Raw genomic sequence first — 20,726 nt, 5'->3', positions numbered from 1 at the left:
TACCCTCTGCATCGCTGAATTTTACATTTATCCTTACAGAGTGCAATTAAGCACAACGTCCCCACTGTTTTTGAAGGCTCATGATGCCATTGGCTTCATTTTAGCAAGTATGCAATCTATCTACCTTTTACCCCAAAATTCTTCTTGTGCCAACCCTAGGGAAGTACTACAGTAACCAATTGGAAGAGACTAGTATAGTGTGTGTTTTATGTTAAAAATTGTGTATGTCCAGAACTTATTTTCAGGGCACTGCACTGACACAGATACACTGACAGTTCCCTCTAGACAGGGTGTAGTGCACCTTTACAGGTCACGATCTTCACGTCCAGAGTGTTTCCACCGATGTAATGTTCCGTTTGTACTTTTTTTTTTTTTTTTAACTGATGGACATTGAGGAGATTACTATGTCCCAGCCCAATTCACCATAGTAGGCACATTAGGCTACATTAATTATATACATAATATCCCTTATGTATAGACGGTAGTAGACTGGCTCATGAGAGAAGGGTAGGGATCTGTGCACCCGTCCTGAAGAAGCTTGAGGCTTCGAATCATGTTGACACATGCAGGAGGTTATGTTCATTAAATACAATCAAACCTCCACCTCACTCATTTTTAATAATACCAGCATGGAGGTATATTACAATTCGTTTTACTCCTCACTTGCCAGGTATTTTTTAAACTCACTTACCAGCCCCTCCTGACCCTACCACTCACAACCCTCATACCCCACACAGCGATTATATCAGTGCTCCCACGTAACCACCGGTTAGTAGCACGCCTCGTTCCTTAGAGGGACGCAAAGACCCCTATGATGAAGCATGACACCAAGGGCACTTTTGGTGTGTGAGGGGTATTTAAAAAACACAACGTGCTTCCCACTATTGTAGGAAACGCATCCAACCCCAGATCAAATTCCAATTTTCTCCTATCTTGTATGGGTGGATTCCACTTGTTTATTAGGGTAATAATGATCAACAGCAACCAGAGTCTAGGATAAACTAGATCCCTCAATTATAACCTGAAATCTTTATATGTAATATTTGCACATATGCCAATAGATTTGGAAGTGGTTCTGTAGAACATTAACAATCAGAGCTTTAGTGGTAGAACCATTTTTGCAATTGACAAATTTCATCCATCCATTAATTTTTTTAGACATCAATGTTAAGTTGTGCCACCCTTTGCTCAGTCTTCCTACTATATGCCTGTGCTTAGAAATGATTTGCCAGACAAACAGTGCATACCTACCATGCTTCCACAATCCAAACAAATACTATTTTATATAATTTCTCCATGCAAAGTTGAAATAGTGATCTATCTGCTCATCAGTAACACACGTTTTCTAAAACAAATTCTCTGCTCAACTAGAAAATATCAAGCATGAAATGACTACAAACTTACCTTAGCATTTGATATATTTGCAAGAACTCTCCTTTTGTTATCAGACTTCTCATTAACGCATCCTTTTTCAATATTTTTCTTTAATGTACATGCTCCTTTGACATTAGTCGACTGGATATTTTCAACCTCTGCAGACATCTGCTAAAATAAAGTAAATATTTATTCAAACTTTGGCAGGATATCTCCATGGGATAGATAGATAGATTCATTGAAAAAAACATAGGTTTCACACACATTCTAGTTAGGAATTAGCATTTAAAAAACCTTGCAAATTCATTGAAAAAAACCATAGGATTCACACACATTCTAGTTAGGAATTAGCATTTAAAAAACCTTGCAAATTCATTGAAAAAACCATAGGTTTCACACACGTTATAGTTAGGAATTAGCATTTAAAAAACCTTGCAAATTCACTGAAAAAACCCTAGTTTTCACACGTTCTAGTTAGCTGAACATCTCTCATACAAAACCTTTGAAATTCATCCGTTATAGTCAGCTCAGCTAACTATAACTTGCGTGCCCGCAATGCACTGCTGATGACGTCACATATAACATCACTCATGACATGGTCAGTGACATCACTGATGACATCATCCACTGAATGTGTGTCTTTCTGAAAAATACATATTTATATATGTATATCTAAATGTCGATGGAAGAATAAATGGGTAAATAAGTGTCTAAATGGAGGTTTTCTTAGTAAATTTCATTGTATAACTGACTTATTAAGTGTATCTTAGTGAATACATGTATTAGCAAGTAATGTTTAAATATGTAAATAACTTTGTGTATAAGTGGCTGCATGGGTTGGTGAGTAGCTACACAAGTGTCTATGTGTTATTAGTTGGTTTTTTGAGTATCAGAATGAGTGTCTATATGGTTTGGTGGCGGGTATTACTTGGGGCACAGATGCATGAATGACTGACTCACTGTTTGTATGTGTTTTGAAGACAGCATGTGTGCAGGACTGCACGGGTGGATGAATGTGTGTACGGGTGTGCTAGTGAGTGAATGACTGCCTCAATAGTGTCTTTATGAGTAAGTACATATGTTTTAAACATGTGAGTATCGATATATATAGGTAAGGATATAGGACAGTGACACATTAAAAAAGTTCCTGTGTAAATAAGTATGCATTTCTATCACTGATTGTTTAAGAGAGTAAGTATGTGTACGTTTCTGTAAAAGTAAGTGTAGTGGTGTGTGTATAGCTGTATATACAAACAAATGGATGTTTGATAGTTTATTTGCATGTGTGAGTATGTGTGTGAGTAACTGTATGGATGAGTGTCGGTGTGTAACAGTATTTATAAGTATATGAGTACATATGATGAGTGAGTTAATGTATTAGTGACTATATAGAACTGTTGGTGAATGAGTGCATGGGTATGTAGATGTCGGAATTACTGAATAGGTTGTTGGTAAGTGGTATTGGTATCTCCATATTTTTTTAATTTTTACTTTCTATTTCTGAAGATGTGTATCAAAGGTTATATTACGGCAGAAAGAGGTCTGCCATTCTTTCACAAGGATTATATCATCAGTGATGTCATCAGTGATGTCATTTGAGATGTCATCAGTGATGTCATCAGTGATGTCATGAGTGATGTCACTGACCAGGTCATGAGTGATGTTATATGTGACGTCATCAGCAGTATATTGCGGGCGCGCAAGTTATAGTTAGCTGAGCTAACGTCATCAGCAGTATATTGCGGGCGCGCAAGTTATAGTTAGCTGAGCTAACTATAACGGAGGAATTTCAAAGGTTTTGTATGAGAGAAATGTTCAGCTAACTATAACGTGTGAAAACTAGGGTTTTTTCAATGAATTTGCATGTTTTTTTAAATGCTAATTTCTAACTATAACGTGTGTGAAACCTATGGTTTTTTCAATGAATTTGCAAGGTTTTTTAAATGCTAATTCCTAACTATAACGTTTGTGAAACCTATGTTTTTTTCAGTGAATTTCAAAGGTTTTGTAAATGATAAGTTATAAATGTATTAATTATTAGGTCTTTTTTACACTAATTTCTTATATTTTTAATATAAATATTCATATGTATTTATTTTTTTAGATTGCATTTCATATTCTTATTATAAAATAAAAACACAACTAAATTGCAAAGTAATTTTTGGAATAATTATTGCTTGACTTCGGTTGCAAGTATAACAACTGCAGCAATGCTCTGGGGCCCTATGCTCACAAAGCTGTATCAATCCTTACACCTGCTTCAAGCATGTGCAAGGTTTTGACGCAGCATATGCTCAAAAGTGACTGAAAGAAATGTTATACATTGCTGTACCCCCTTCTGCACAGGAAAGCCTCTTCTGGCGCAGGGCTTTACAATGTAATGCACCCTCCAGATGCATCACATTGTTAATAGCACACACCATGGCACATCTTGTGCACCACCACCGCTGTGTCACAAAAGTGATGCAACGGCTGTGTAAAAGAGGCACAAGGGGATTGTAAATCCGTCCCTAACACATACAAATTCACCCAGGCAGTTTCACCAGCAGCGCAAATTGAAGCATAGACTTCTAACATATTCATGTACATATGTTACATTCAAGTGCTTCGCACATACTACAGTATACTATAGGTAAACACCTTATAGATTTAAGCTGTAGCACTTCCTTATAGCTCTGCACTTTCACATTCTCCATACACTAGTAATATATTCATTCATTTATGAAGTACACATTCATTCGGACAAACTTTTACACACTAACATAGAAATATAGTTCTTTCTTTGACCAGTGAAGGTAGTACTAAAAAGAACTGTTTTTTATGTTTTGTGTTTTCTCAACAAATTCCAAGCAGAACAAAAGAATGAAAAGAAGAACAGCTAATGTCGAGGACAGCAATGATCCTGTATCCTGTGTTTTATCAGGTCGATAAACTGTTCCCCATAACACAAAAGTTTATCGCAATAAATGCAAAGAAATTTAACTTTGGCAAAGTCAGAATCATTATGTGGGTGTGTACTGCTTGCTGAAAATGCTGCCGCAGTTGATGTGCTTGGTGTAGCAGCAGGTGGGTTCTCGTGCAACCTCCGTCTTTCAGCTCGAGCAAAGTTCTTGGGGTGCAAGTTCTTCACGTGTCGCAACATATTTGCTGTGCCAATGGAGTATTTTTTACATGGATCTCCCCTTGAAAGAGTGGTTTGGCAAATTTTACAGGGTACTTTTGCAGCATTAACCTTTTTTTGACCTTCTGGAAAAGTGAAAAACTTCCAAATTAGAGCTTCTTTCCTCTTCTTTGGAGCTTCTTCAGGAATGAAATCTCCCTCTGAAGAACTGCTGGAAGACTACTCCATTGCTCTTATTATGGTGATCTTCCTTCTATTTGAGAAGATTCTCACAACAAATGCTTCTTCTTAGAAAGTCAAAGTCGAATAATTATGGTGGGACGGAACTTTCAACACTCGCAATAGGAAAAGGTACGAACCAATCAAATCTCTACTTTTAAAGTCACATGGCTTTGCGTACGCTTATGATGCGCTTGCGCAGCTCTTTCAATACGAGTACGCATGATCTTCTACCACGATTTGTGTAATTCTTTTCAAAGGTAATATAGGGTTATTAACCACTTGGCTGCTAAGGGGTGTGCATGTAGGTCCATTGACTTTCCATTGAAATCAATGGGCCCTACATGACGAGTTACCCTTGTCATTAGCACTGAAGGGGTTAAAAGTATTTTTAAAAAATCATAGTTATCCCAAATGTCTGCCCTTAGTATGTACATTAAATACATACATGTTTTAAACCAAGTAGAAACATTGCCTCCTTTCACGTACAGAATGCCGTACATGACGTCACACCGAAGCTTTAATGCGACGCGTAACGTCAAAGCATATTCGTACTGTATGCGCGGGTACACGCCGAGTATGATAAGCAGTACAAACTATGGTGCGATCACCCTCTCAGTGACAAATCAGAGCTCAGGGCGCGCTAAGAAGAATGATTAGAAGTGCTGACTCATTGCAGATCCGATTCTGGGCCTGCCTCTGCATACATTATAACACCGCCCCATCTCTCTCTGTTGTTAATTGTTGGTGCACACACTCATACATGCGCGGTGCACGCCCACCCACACTACCCACATGCCACCACCAAGCATGCTTGCTATCATTTAGCCTGGAAACCAATACATTAGCCAATGTGATGTCCCCCGGGCCATCATTCTTATAGACCGCGAAAACGCTACCAATGACGGTCCTGGGCTTGGTTTGGTCAGCCCCCGCGGTTCCCATGTACTGCTGGCACTGACGTGAGCACGCACTCTTTTGCCTGCCTCTGCTGCGATGACAGACTGTCGAAAACACCCCAGACTCAGCGAAACCACAGCCTTTCAAGACACGACAAAAGACGACAGAAACAAAGGTAAGAGAAGACGTCACAACATCAGCCTCCACTGTAAATTGTATATGCATAATACTATTTGTTTTGCCTTTATATGGCTTTCCTACCCCTCAATGGTTTTAAGTTGTACTTGCATAATTGAAATATTTCTTTATAAGTCACAAGGTCCTATACACCTCTAATCTTAAAAATTGTGCGTGCATAAATTTGTGTCGTATTTCTGTACTACTTGTTTAGAAAACGCACAAATTAACCGGGTTAAGTGTAGACTATATTGCAAAAATCTATGTGTTAACACTTCTAAAGAAACAACGTATCAAACTGTTTGAAAAATATAATATTTATTGTGGATTGCTTTTTTTTCCTTTTTTTTAACCTCTTATCAAAAATATATATTTATATAGTAATCATTGATAAAACTTGTACATTTGATATACACAATAATTTATCTGATGGTTTAACATGTGAAAGGTCATACTTGTACCATATATTTCAGGTTAAACAGTATTTCCAATTGATCGATATCAGTACAATTTAATACAATATTTATAAGGAATAAAATAGACAACATAATTGCTGGTGATATACAGAATAATCAAGAGACACGAATAGTCAAATCAGAAATACTAATGTGTGAAAAATGTATAACTTCACTGGTAATGATGTGCAGAACAAATCGCTAACGCTTTTGGCCACTGCCTTCCTCAGGATTTCTGTTTTACCAGTAATTTGCTATGGAGCAAAAATTGTGTATAAGTTGTCTAAAGTGAGAACACAAATATGATAATGCATCTACTATCTACCAAAATAAAGGATACCTATGGGACATCAATCTAAAACTAAACGGGACCAACATCTAACAACCACTCGTGCATTTAGAGCTAATCATACATTATATATATATATATATATATATATATATATATATATATATATATATATATATATATATATATATATATATATATATATATATACACGGGAAAATGTACAGAAATGTACATTGTCAATTCATATATTCTTCATTATCTACAATGTTGATGTTCTGAGTCAGTCAGGAATCTAAAAGTAGCCAGGAGCCAAATTGCTCCTAGTGTTTTATGTAATTTATAAAGAAATGGGACTGAATATTTACACTAGATCTGTGGGTTTACCTCCCTATGGACGGCAAATATAAATCTGCATTTACCTGTTATGTCTAATCTTGCAGAATTTCTCATGCGGTTCAGTTATTCAAAGGGCTTGATCCAGATAATCTAGGGACCTATAGATCAAAAATTTGTATATTTATTGGTATCTCTTGGAGATTAACATAGCTTTCCATTCATCTATACTGATAAATTTGCCTCCATTCAGATGATTAACCTATACAGATAATAGCCCGCATTATCTGATCTTATGGGATTAGTCTGTAGTTCAGCTATTTGATAAGAACGATGCAGAGACCTGTAGGGCAAGGATAGATATATTTACCTGTGTCCACTTATTACGAATATATCTTCCTATTAGAGGTCTGGAATAATTTCCATTATATATAAACTAGTGAACAAAGGAGTCCTCTAACTCCAGTTGTTAAGTTACAAATTGGTCTCTATGTAAGTTCTTCCTTTCTAATTGACACTAGTCTCCGAGGATATATCTAGTACTAATGTGACCAGCCTCTCTTATTGGTCTGTTGTAAATATAATCTGGTATATAGTATATTACCTAGTGCTTTGTAATTCTATGCAGGGTCCTGTTATTTTTCTCTTATTTCTCCCCTAGAGGACTAGTCGAGGAATTGTCCTTCCCTCTGCCTTGTCTTCAAACGATATCTCCAGTAGTGAAGCTGAAAATACATGTGAGGACAACATGGATACTCTCATATTTTATACATTCCCTTTCTCTTTTATAAGTTTAGTGCCAAAGAATAATGCACCTTAGATGTGCTGGGAAGCTCGTTCTTATTTAATATATATTTAAGCGGTTCATTTCTGGTTCTTCACGGTTACGCTTTATTTGACTATAAACAAAAGGCAACATGGAATAGTTAACTCTTTAATTTGTAATACTATCCTACTGCAGTTATTCCGGATATTAAATTAGGTGAGCTTAAAGATTTACTACAGTTACCTGAATTGAATAGTGTGTTTCTTGGTGGCACCGTTATTGAGTTTCCCGTTTGGCGATGGAATTTTATCCCGGTCTCTAAGTCACTGGATTCGGACACTAGACTTTTGGAAATTAAAATATTTCACAATGAAAATCGAGATGTCCTGTTTACATGATTTCTCTTAAGTCATGATCTCTGTTGGTATAGACAATATACGTGACACTAACTCCCGTGTGCTGATAGCGATCTCTTATTATACTAGAAGCCCCAGCTTTCCTCTTGGGATGTACATCTTGCCCATATCAATGTTATGCGCTAACTTCGGTGCCACAGCGTGACCGGAGGATTTCAGTGCGTTTCTAATGTTTGAGTTACAGCTATACTCAATACATAACTAGAGTGGTACGTGTCTATATCTGGGTACCTAACGTTACCCTTCCCGACTGTTATTAGTTTCATAGCTGTCCTATGTATCGTTTAGCGTGCAGCAATTTTCTTTGTACTGGCTCAGAGGCTGTATCTGTTACTTACTTGCATGCCTAGTCCCGGCGGTCGTAAATTATCGATGTCTCATTCCGCATGGAAGTGAGGCTTGTATTTCTTCCTGCTTTAAATATCCTACCGCGTGATTGGCTTAACATGATGACGAGGGTACAGAATTACTTGTCCTGTAACGGGGAATCAGTGGCAAGTTTGGGCGCTATATTAGAGAAGGTTTGATGGATTCCTTCTTAGATCTAGATACAGATAATTCAGATTGTAAAATAGTGAAAAGTTACTAGTTTTTGACTATGTTTGGATGTACCTACTATCACCCTCTGGTCTTATTGAGTCTTCTGTCAAATACACATTCCCTGCACATCGAGTGTATATTTACCCTCTCATCATGATTATTGAGTACGAGGACAGAGATATAGTTTTAAGCCTGATTTTACGCCCGATATTGGTTTAAGTATATCAAAGAATTTAGCTTACTCGTATGTGATCTCTTAAATGGATCAAATAGTATACTAATATTATATACGGGATTGGGCATATGTCGATACTTAGTGTAACGGTTTCCAAGATTAGTAAAGATTAGCCGCCATCTTTGTGTGTACTATTTGGATAAAAGGCAACCACAATAATGGACCTGCCAATGAACTAAAAGTCTAAAGGGGGTTGTGTATATGTGTCAGAAAGTTTGCACATTTTACCAAAAACACCCCAATGCTCTTATTATACGAGTTCAAGCTAGAGGGCACTTGTATAGGATCTTATAAAGAACTAATCCGACGCAACCAAAAAGATATACAAATCCTCTTCTACTGAATGGCCTTTCTTGGATGTCTCTAACATAAAAATCCAAATGAGAAATTCTGCAAGATTAGACATAACCGGTAAATGCAGATTTATATTTGCCGTCCATAGGGAGTTAAACCCACAGATCTAGTGTAAATATTCAGTTCCATTCATTTATAAATGACATAGAACACTAGGAGCAATTTGGCTCCTGGCTATTTTAGGATTCCTGACTGACTCAGAACATCAACATTGTAGATAATGAAGAATGTATGAATTGACAATGTACATTTTCCTGTACATATATATATATACATACATACATACATACATACATACATACATACATACATACATACATACATACATACATACATACATACATACATACATACATACATACATACATACATACATACATACATACATACATACATACATACATACATACATACATACATACATACATACATACATACATACATACATACATACATACATACATACATACATACATACATACATACATACATACATACATACATACATACATACATACATACATACATACATACATACATACATACATACATACATACATACATACATATATATAAAGAATGTACATATGGTTACCTCTAAATGCACGAGTGGTTGTTAGGTGTTGGCCCCGTTTAGTTTTAGATTGATGTCCCATAGGTACCCTTTATTTTGGTAGATAGTATATGCATTATCCTATTTATGTGTGCTCACTTTAGACAACCTTTTCACAATTTTTTTTCCCATAGCAAATTACTGGTAAAACAGAAATCCTGAGGAAGGCAGTAGCCGAAACGCGTTGGTGATTTGTTCTGCACATGACTACCAGTGACGTTATAAATTTTTCACACATTAGTATTTCTGATTTGACTATTCGTGTCTCTTGATGGTGATTTGTTCTGCACATCACTACCAGTGACGTTATACATTTTTCACACACTAGTATTTCTGATTTGACTATTCGTTTCTCCTGATTATTCTGTATAACACCAGCAATTATGTTGTCTATTTTATTCCTTATTAATGTATTAAATTGTACTGATATCGATCAATTGGAAATACTGTTTAACCTGAAATATATGGTACAAGTATGACCTTTCACATGTTAAACCATCAGATGAAATATTGTGTATATCAAATGTACAAGTTTTATCAAAGATTACTACATAAATATATATTTTTGATAAAAGAGGGAAAAAAGGGAAAAAAAGAAATCAGCAATAAAAATAATATTTTTCAAATAGTTTGATTGATACATTGTTTATTTAGAAGTGTTAACACATAGATTTTTGCAATATAGTCTACACTTAACCAGGTTAATTTGTGCGTTTTCTAAACAAGTTATTTCCCCGTTAGGGTTCATCCTATAGTACAGGGGCCCGTCAATTTGTCAAAGTATTCCTGTACTACGCCACGTGCTTAGGCCTCTATTATTAATTGTACGTCCATGATAGTATTTGTTTTTCTGCGTCACAAGGCCGTCCCAGGCCTTTATTAACTTATTTATCTTCCTTTGTTTGCTGGAGCTGCAACAGTCTTAACTACGGATTATTAAGAACCCACATTAAAATTCACTTTTGATAGTAGTAACGCAACTCAGTTTCAATGACTAATCAAAATGTCCTTTTGTTTCCTTCATCAAACATCGTTCAGAAGCAGCCACGGTCTATCGAGCAATAGGAATGGAATTCTCTGCAACTTATTGAATATATTTTGACGTATAGAAGCAGAGTTCAAATCGAGTGGTGAACTCCGGTGGCCACACTCTTTATACAAGGAAAGCACAGCAGCCTAGACCTACAAAGCCTTCATAGCAATGCATTAGAAATAAGTCGCCATAACGGGCGTCAGTAACGCAGTAGGTACTTCCATTTAGACACCACTTGAACGTGGTACTATAACAAGTAAAATGTACCAGGTACACTGCACTCATAAAACTGTAGTGTAACTTTTATTTATGAAAGGAGAGAGGGCCATATTATCAAACCTTGGCAACCGAATTATCGCTTTTTATCGGCAGAAAAGTGGCGATAATGGGTGTGATAATATACTCTATGGAATTCCAATCGAAGCTCATGTTAGATGTGAAGGACATCTGACATAAGCTTCGATTGGAACTCCATAGAGCATATTATCAAACCCATTATCACCACTTTAGCACCACTTTCCTGCCGATAAAGTGGCAATAATTTTTTTTCACCCAGGCTTGATATTATGGCCCAGAGTGCGTAGTGTACAGCAGCTTCTCAGTAAAATATATAATTCCCTCCGAGCAGTGACAACAGATAGGTTTCAACAGTCTGACAAACATATCATCAACCTTATTACGCCACTTTTGAGTCACTTTTAACATGGGGAAAGTGATGCAAGGAGCTAGTAAATCTATGACTGGTTCAACAAAAAATCTCAACTCTAGACTCTGTGACACAGTTTTAATGTTTTCTATCTCTATCACTGACATCATTTCTCTTAAACTTAGACACTGCTGTCTGCTTGGACATGTAGAAGATCTGCTCAACTGAAGTTGTCCATCCCAGTGGGTGCAGTGTTTGGCCACAAGCTTTATACAACGGTAAGCACAGAGGCCTAGATCTACAAATCCTTCATAGGAATGCATTAGAAATAAGTCACCATAACGGGCTTCAGTAACGCAATAGGCACTTCCATATAGACACCAGTTGAACGCGGCACTATAACAGAACAGGAATATATGAGTCACACTGCACACGTAAAACTGTAGAGTTACCACAACTTGTAATGCTTCAGCTCAATTACTCACATCTACATAATTCTAAACTCTAATTTTCTTTTTTCTTTTGCAGATTACCAATCGGACACCTTTTGATATCCATTTCACAATTTCTTTATAACATTGTTTAACTTATTTTGCCAGTTCTAATATAGTTATAATTGAGTTTCGTTTATATTTATTGTTTAATAAAAGTTAATACAAAAAAACTACATACTTCTTTTATTTCGTGGGGGAGGGGTAGGACGGTCCAAAATGAAAATAAATGTTGAAATACTATAGTAAGATATTCAAGACTAGGATTGAAAACTACTGAGTTGTAACTAACTGATATAATAAATACAACGGTGAGAAACTACTAAAATGGCAGTGGACGAGTACGTAATCAACGTTTGGTGCCTCGGCACTACCTTTTAAATAAATATATAAAAAATATGATTATTAATACTGTACAAAAGTACAGCACCGGATGAATCACACGAACCGGGAAAAGAAAGCGATAGATTAACTAACTGATATAAAGAAAGGTTTGCTTGTTGAACTAGAAGCAAAAAACGTGAACTTCCAAACGACGCTGAGCATGCAAAGAGAGTACAACTGCTACACCAAAAAAAAGGAAAGCTTTACATACAAAAGGAGATACATTATTGCCACTTTTATCGACAGGAAACTGACGATAAAGCGGCGATACTGTGCTTGATAATAGGCCCTTGTAACTTCCCATAGCAGCCCAGGTTCGGATCCTAACCTAGGCTGCTATGGTTATTCACAAGTATATATTATCAAGCCCATTATCTCCGCTTTATCAGCAGTTTCCTGACAATAAATGTGATGATAATGTATCACCTTTTGTTGATATGGACCATTGCTCTTCTTTTTCTACCAGTATACTTAAGTGCATATTACCAAGGACCGGTGTTAAAATTATCACCGTTTTATTGGCAAGTAACTGCTGATAAAACGGCGATAATGAGCTTGATAATACGGCCTTGTTATTTCCCATAGAACCCCATGTTAGCACCAGAACATAGGCTTCTATGGGAATTAACAAGGATGTATTATCAAGCCCACCCTCCCAACATTAATAAAAAACTTCAGACAATGCAGATACCCGGAGCTGGAAGGTCATTTTACATATCGCTGCCCCAGAAAGATGACGTTCCCTGTGACGTGTACGGGGACAGAGAGAGAGAGCTTAAAACATTTTTTTTTTTTTTTTAAAAAGACCCGAGGGGTGCCACTCACGAGACTGCGGGGAGTAGGACCATAACCCCCCCCCGGCATACTTCAAAATAAAACCACAGGAGTACCGTTCCCCAGTGTTCGGGGCACCATACTAGCCCCCGTTATGCAGAACAATTGCCCCCATAATTTACCCCCAGGACCTAATGAATAAAAATTGCCCCCATAATTTACCCCCCCAGGACCTAATGAATAAAATGGACTTCTACCTAATATGATAATATGTATGTTATTTTATGTGGCCCTCAATGAGAGCCAAATCATAATCAACAAACTTTGAACTTTGACTTCTACCTTTTTTTTTCACCTTTTCCACCGCGTACAAGTACTGCACGAGTACCCCGACATTTTTTATTTTTTTAAAAATAAAAATTGACCCTAAAGATCCATGTGCCACCCCCTGACCAAGACTATAGGCTCAGAATGTTTCTACCCTGCCCCCTTTCCTTATTTCTCAACTTTGTTTTACTGTTTTCTTGTGACTCTTCCGACAAACATGGCTGCCAATACTTCCTGGTTTGGAGGATTGACAGCCAATCAGCATGCAGTTCCTGCTCGTAATTGTAGGTATTTACATACGTATCGCCGCGATTTTTCTTTAAAAATACATAAAATAGAGCCTAAACATCCATATACGACCCCCTAAGCAAGCCTAGAGGGTCAGAATATCTCTACCCTACCCCTTCCCTTATTTCTCAACTTTGTTTTACTGTTTTCTTGTGACTCTGTTCTAGCGAGGCACAAGATGGCCGCCAACACTTCCTGGTTTCCAGTGTTGACAGACAGTTCACAGCCAATCAGCATGCAGCTCGTGCTCGTAATTGAATGGATTTCAGTACGCGTACTGAACTCAGACTCTAGATATCGCTATGATTTTACTTGCAATTTTCTCAGAAACTAGTGAGCGGATTTACACCATTTAACAAAAAGCACAATCTGCGAAAAGAACTCTACCTCTCCGCCACATTTCGTGTAATTCCGTTCGGGCTGTAGCCCTGGCTAAAGGTCCCTATGGAAAATTGCATGTGGAAAAAACGTTTTGGGACCCCCCCCTTGACGAATCACCCCCAAACTTTCAGGGAAGGAGCAGAACCGAGCAGGCCATTTTCTTTGAGAAATTCACAAAGATTTGTCCACCGGCACCAAAGTTATTCCAAATAGAATGTTCTGGATTTCCTATGGAAACCAGGTCCTAACTATAACTACATATATATACACATATATATATATATACACACACATACATATACACACATATATACACACACATACATATATATACACACATACATATATATACACACATACATATATATACACACATATATATACACACATATATATATACACACATATATATATACACACATATATATACACATATATACACACACACATATATATATATACACACATATATATATACACACATATATATACACACACATTACCTACTGGCGGTCGCCAGTAGGTATATATAGTTAGGATTTTTTCTCTATGGGTTTTTTGAAAATTCTATGTCTAATAACTTTGGCGTTTGTGGACGGAATTGGCTGAAATTTTCAGGAAAATGGCACATTTTGTTTCTGAGCAGCCCTTGAAAATTTGGGGGGGGTTCGTCCAGTGGGGGCCGAGAAAAAAGGGGGTCCCAAAACGTGTTTTTAACATTGAGTTTTCCATAGGGCGGTTGGCCTCACTTTTAGCCCGAACGGCTGAATGGATTTGCACGAAACTTGGCAAAATTGTAGGGACTGGTAGCCCGATGTGCCTTTTGTAGGTCTCAATATATGTGCTCCAGTGGATTTTGAGAAATTAACGTTTAAAAAAAGATATATATCTGTAACAGCGGACCGGTTAGCGCTCTGGTTCGCGGACTTTTCGCGCAACGGAGCTTTGTGAAGCGAAGCTGATTGGTTCTCCGGCGTCTGTCAACATTCCAAACAGTCCGTAGCGGCCGCCATCTTGTCTCTCGGTAGGATCGAGAGACAAGAGGAGGTCAAAACAAAGGGGGAAATAACTATAAGGGGGCATAGTAGATCCTCGCTGACCCCCTAGGTTTGATGTGGAGGTTTTAAAAGGGCCCCGCGGGGCAAAAAAAAATAATAAAAATAATAATTGAACGGCTGAATGGATTTGCACGAAACTTGGCAAAATATTAGGGACTGGTAGCCCGATGTGCCTTTGCTAGGTCTCAATATATGTGCTCCAGTGGATTTTGAGAAATTAACGTTCAAAAAAAGATATATATCTGTAACAGCGCTCCGCTTCGCGTAACGGAGGTTTGCGAAGCTGATTGGTCATTCTGTCACTGGGCTATAGTTGGGCTACATCTGGCTGATATTTGGGCTACATTTGTTTTTTTGTGTGTCTGGCGGCCATCTTTGGGCTACATTGGGCTACATTGGGCTTCATTGGGCTACATTCGGCTAATTAGCAAATAGCTCATCGCAAACTAGGAATGGTAAAGAATCGCTATTTATTCCTTAAAGTTCGCTATTTAGGAAATGCAAATAACTTTGATGATACATATGGCGGTTCATCTCTAACAAGATAAGAAGCATAGGGATAGATTTGTGATGACTGGCGCATCACCAGGGATGTGTTAGTCATTCTGTGCCGCTGTTCCGTCACCTATGGTGTGCTGCATTTACAATGCGGCGCATCACGGGGCAAAAACAGCACAGATGCGTGATGTATCTGTGCCGTAAAGGTGGCGCATTGCTGGAGTTGTATCGCAAGTGTGATGAAGGTCCAGCAAGGGTCGGGGGTGCCCCTGTCGCAGGGTTTCTGTTCTCACACAGAACTGTGGACAGAGGATTGGAACCTCGGCGAATTAGGGTGTCCCAAAACTCACGTTAGTAATCAAAAACTATTTAGCAAGCTAGGTACAGTGTCACATTGGATATAACAAACTCTCAATGTTTAGACAATCCATAATATGAACTTATAGTACCTCAGGATACGTGGAACTCATGAACAGTCGGTCGTTATATATTTCTTAGAAACCAGAACATGGAGTTAAGAAGAACACATGTGTATTTGAAATGTTTATTTACTAATGCCGTCTTCTCAGGCGTAGTACCTTAGATAATAAAAGTACACATATTATCAGTAGCAAAATTACCAGCATAGTTACTAGTACATAAAAAGTGAATGGTGATAGTATGTTAACATGCTGTAAATGAATAAGAGTTAGCAACACTTATAAGCAGCCGCGGGCCGTGGAGGGAGTTACGGTGAGGCGGGGAGGGGGAGAAGCAGGGTGGAGAATACAAGTACACATATTATCAGTAGCAAAATTACCAGCATAGTTACTAGTACATAAAAAGCGAATGGTGACAGTATGTTAACATGCTGTAAATGAATAAGAGTTAGCAACACTTATAAGCAGCCGCGGGCCGTGGAGGGAGTTACGGTGGGGCAGGGAGGCGGGGAGGGGGAGGGGCAAGGTAGAGAGGGCTCCACCCTGCTTCTCCCCCTCCCCGCCTCCCTGCCTCACCGTAACTCCCTCCACGGCCCGCGGCTGCTTATATCTCACCCTCCCTAATACACATATTATATTATTTGCTAAGAAGGTCTCTTTGTGTTGGTTTAGGGCGTGCCCATACTTTAGTGTCTTAGATTTGAAGGAATCACATCAGCATACACCAGCTCTCTCTTCATGTGAACCGCATCAACTGTTGTGTATGTGTGTTCGGCAAAGCAATATAAAACCCGCCTCATGCCCAGAATTGGCAGAAGTTGCACTTATGTTATGAGTATGAAGTCGTGGAGATCAGACCTCATAACAATTCTGTATCGTGTTGTTCTTGAAACTTTAGCACTCGCTGTACAGATATAGTTTAACAAGTAAAGCAGATAGTAGACCAATAACATATTATTCTCATGTAAACCACGATGAACTACTAGGTGGAAAGCTAAAGCAACAACTAAATGTCGTGTGCAGAAGTTGCAAAAAAGGAAAAATGGCGTTTAAACCGGTAATGAGCCCATGCTAACTTAACACGGTGTAAAGATATCCAGGACCTAGATGACACCTCCTCATGATCCGGAAACGAACTGAATAAGATAATAGAAGTGCCATCTCATGAGAGCAGATTGCAAGTTTATATGTGGACGGTCCGCAAGGTAAAGCATTAAAAACTAGGAAAATTCAATGCTAAAGAAAAATAAAACAGCCAAGTACTTTATCGAGTCTTAAGCCAATAGGCAAGGTAAATAATAAAAACTTGACAATTAAGTAAATGAATTGTCAATGAAATGCTAGTACTCAGCATATGAAACATGAAAAAGGTCTATGACATAACTGTGTATGCAAAATAAGCTGCAACAGCCTCCAACAGGAAGTCACCGTCTTCATCCGAAAACAGTTCAGCCATCCAATTTAAAAGCGGAAAAGAACATACGTGCTCTCCCAGCACCGGATCCTCTATCACCATCAGAGGACAGCTTGGTGGGTTTTCAAGAAAGCTGTGTTCCAAGAAAGACTGTGCTGCCGCCAGTAAATTCCAGGGACCAAGTAGTCCATGCATCAATGCCACAGCCATAATCCTTTCGCCAGGACAAATCAACTCGTGAGTAATGATAGGAGTCATCAGCTGATTAAAGTCGACGTCAGGAGAAACCGGTCCGCAGAGACACAAATCAATGGCCCAATCGAAATCACAGGTCAGGCAGTGAAATACAGGCTGGACACAGGTGAAGTAGGAGAACCGAAAAGATAATCCATATGCCGTGCTTAATATCGCCAACGGCATTGTGCCATAATATTCTAGCATGCGATTGCGGAACAGTGTCAGCAGCTGCAGGGTCGGAGGTTGCATAGGAGGGACATCCATATTTAAAAATGTAAAAAAGCACAAGAGCGTCCGCTGGTAATGCAAGTAAAAATGCAATCCACGAACCAGAGTGGAGAAAATGGAATGAAAGGGAGCAGGGATGACTCCAAAGATTTTCTCAAATGAAGTCACGAGACCACTGGTAACAACTTTAAAAAAGTGTGCCAGGGATTTTGTGGAGGATGCGTTAAAGATAGTCGGAAACATGTTGCTGAAATTGAAAGGCAAACCTGTGTACGGGTGTTCGCTATGTGAAGTACGAAAGTTTCACGGGCCGAACTCAAGGCCACCTCTCTCTGAGACAAAAGAGCTCTTATTCTTGTCATGCCGTTGAAACGTGTCCCAAGGTTGGTATTTGTGGCCAGATTGAAAACTCCCTATGTTCATGTGTGGGAGGAAATAGAACATTTCTGCAGCAAATAACCCGTTCACTTACTGTTACGATAAAAGGAATACTTTTAATTAACTCAGAACAATCTTCATTATTGAGCATCAAATAACTACCATTTTCCAACAACTTGAACGTGAGGATGATAGCAGGAACTGGCGTGCCTTGCAACACGCAAGCCATATTTGGTCGGTGTTTGTTGCATGAATCGTGTAACTGTATGTGCCTACACATTAGTGAATGATCTGGCGTCTCAGTGCATTCCTCTCCATTCAGATAAACTTCTTGATCATCTTTGAAACATCTGTATGTGTATGGAAGCGACCAGACCTCATGAACAAAAGCACTACCTAAAGGTTCATAAAGACCTATTGGTATATATTTCATACAATTTGAAAACTTATATAAAGCAAAAGGCAGCGTTATTAAACCGTGGATAAGGCATGTTGCCAAAAAACCCGCAATCCTCTGCTGATGATGTCACTGAGCATGTCATGAATGATGTAATATGTGACATCATCAGTAGTGGATTATGGGTAATAGTATCTCTAGTTCCCCTATAGCTGTCTTTCTTTTAACATAAGTGTGTGTTTCCTTCCCTTATACTTACTGTTTTTGGTTCGCTTCCAGTTCGCGTACCAGCGAGCGAACTAGGAAGCGAACTAAGAGAAATAGAGGTTGGCACAGTTCCAAATATTGTACCAATTTTTTAATAACGGGGAGGTAGTTCTGAAAAGAACTTTTTTTTTTATTTTTCTGAACATTTTTTTAATGTTTTTGAATTTTTCGGAACAGTTTTATATTTTTTTGGGTTTTTCTTGGAGGGGGCAATGAAAACGATTCATTGTAAAGGGCTCAACAGGAGCAACAAAACAAAAAAAAGAAGTATTTATTATTTTGGGCGTTTCGGACAAACTTGCATATGATAGTCAATAGCTCTGTTGATCAGAGTGATGCTTCTTTCTCCGTAGGAAATGAATCCATCGCAAAATACGCAGGTGTGTTTTACTTCACCAAATCTCATTTGTATATTTGGCACCATCTCCCTGCCCTCTGGTCCCGTTACTTCCGGTACAACAGATCTTCTGGCCATAATAGGGAGATTATCTAGGTCGTTCCGAAACTGTGCAGCACTGTAGTTGTTAGGATGCCACCTAGTCATATGGCGATGCATTGTGTAGTTTCCGAAACTGTATTTTTTGTCGGTCCCTCTGGACAGTCTATCTTGACATATAAGGCAAGTTACGTATCTTGCATTTACTTTTTTCTGACCTTTGGGAATTTAAAAAAATTGCCAAATGAAGTTTTCTTTCCGGTGAGACGTCTTGGGCTGCTCAGGCAAAAACTGCCTCTCTTCGTGCTCGTCCTCCTGTTCCTCTTCTTCTTCTTCTTGTTGAATTACAACTTGAGCAGGTGGTCCACTCTTCCTTGGATGTGGTGGAGGTGGTGGGGAAGCACCAGCTGAAGCTACTAAAGAAGCCATTGCTCAGTGATCACAAAGGGTCTTTCTCTCACAATGATGAAAGTCAGAGTGAGGAAAGAAGGAGGGATTTTCATCATTTGGGAAAAACAAGAGTTCTCAACCAATCAAAAGTGTTCATTTTAGATTATATGACCTAGTCTTACATCATTAGGAAACCAAAAGTGAAATGAACCAATGAAAAGTGTTATTACCAAGTCACATGACTTGCTGTGTTTACGTTAAGCGCTTTGCAGGGCCTCCCGGTTTGCTTCCAGAAACCTGCGCTTTGGCACTCGCTTCGCGTACCAGTTCGCTAACGTAGCACGTCATATGACGTATCACGCGACAACGTGGAACGTCATGCGGACGGGAGGCGTCACGATGTTGTTTTCTAACGCGGCACTTGCGGTAAAGAAACGTTTACCGGCTCGCGGTCTATTTCGCGGCATCAAGGTCAGCTAACGGGAAGCTTCCCGATTCGCGAAGCGGGAACGAAGAAAAAAAAATATTTTAAAAAAAAATTATTCATAAACATATAAAATATATTTTTGGATTTAAAGAAGAATACATTTTACAGCTACAGATATTAGCTGTTAAAAAAACAATGAAATTCACAGAAAAAACCATAGGTTATAGACCATATATAGTTAGGAATTAGCATTTACAAAACCTTGAAAATTCACTGAAAAAACCATAGGTTATAGACCATATATAGTTAGGAATTAGCATTTAGAAAACCTTATTTCACTCACACAAAACCATTGAAATTCCATATATAGTTAGTTGCACTAACTATATATCGCGCACCCGCAATCCACTGCTGATGATGTCACATATTACATCATTCATGACATGGTCAGTGACATC

The 20,726-nt window shown here is 38.4% G+C and overlaps 1 protein-coding gene across 1 annotated transcript in view; it reads right to left on the bottom strand.

Annotated features, from left to right (window-relative positions):
• The window catches only part of LOC144790776 (G2/mitotic-specific cyclin-B3-like), a 336,268-nt gene that overhangs the window by 218,915 nt on the left and 96,627 nt on the right, over positions 1–20,726 (bottom strand). The window contains exon 3 of the mRNA XM_078665471.1: positions 1,405–1,545. Within this exon, the coding sequence (XP_078521597.1) occupies positions 1,405–1,545 (141 nt within the window). The remainder of the gene's footprint in view (positions 1–1,404; positions 1,546–20,726) is intronic.

The sequence above is a fragment of the Lissotriton helveticus genome, chromosome 11 (assembly GCF_964261635.1).
Source record: "Lissotriton helveticus chromosome 11, aLisHel1.1, whole genome shotgun sequence".
NCBI lineage: Eukaryota > Metazoa > Chordata > Amphibia > Caudata > Salamandridae > Lissotriton > Lissotriton helveticus.
Note: the sequence above shows the minus strand (reverse complement) of the source record. Positions and strands in the feature narration are given on the sequence as shown.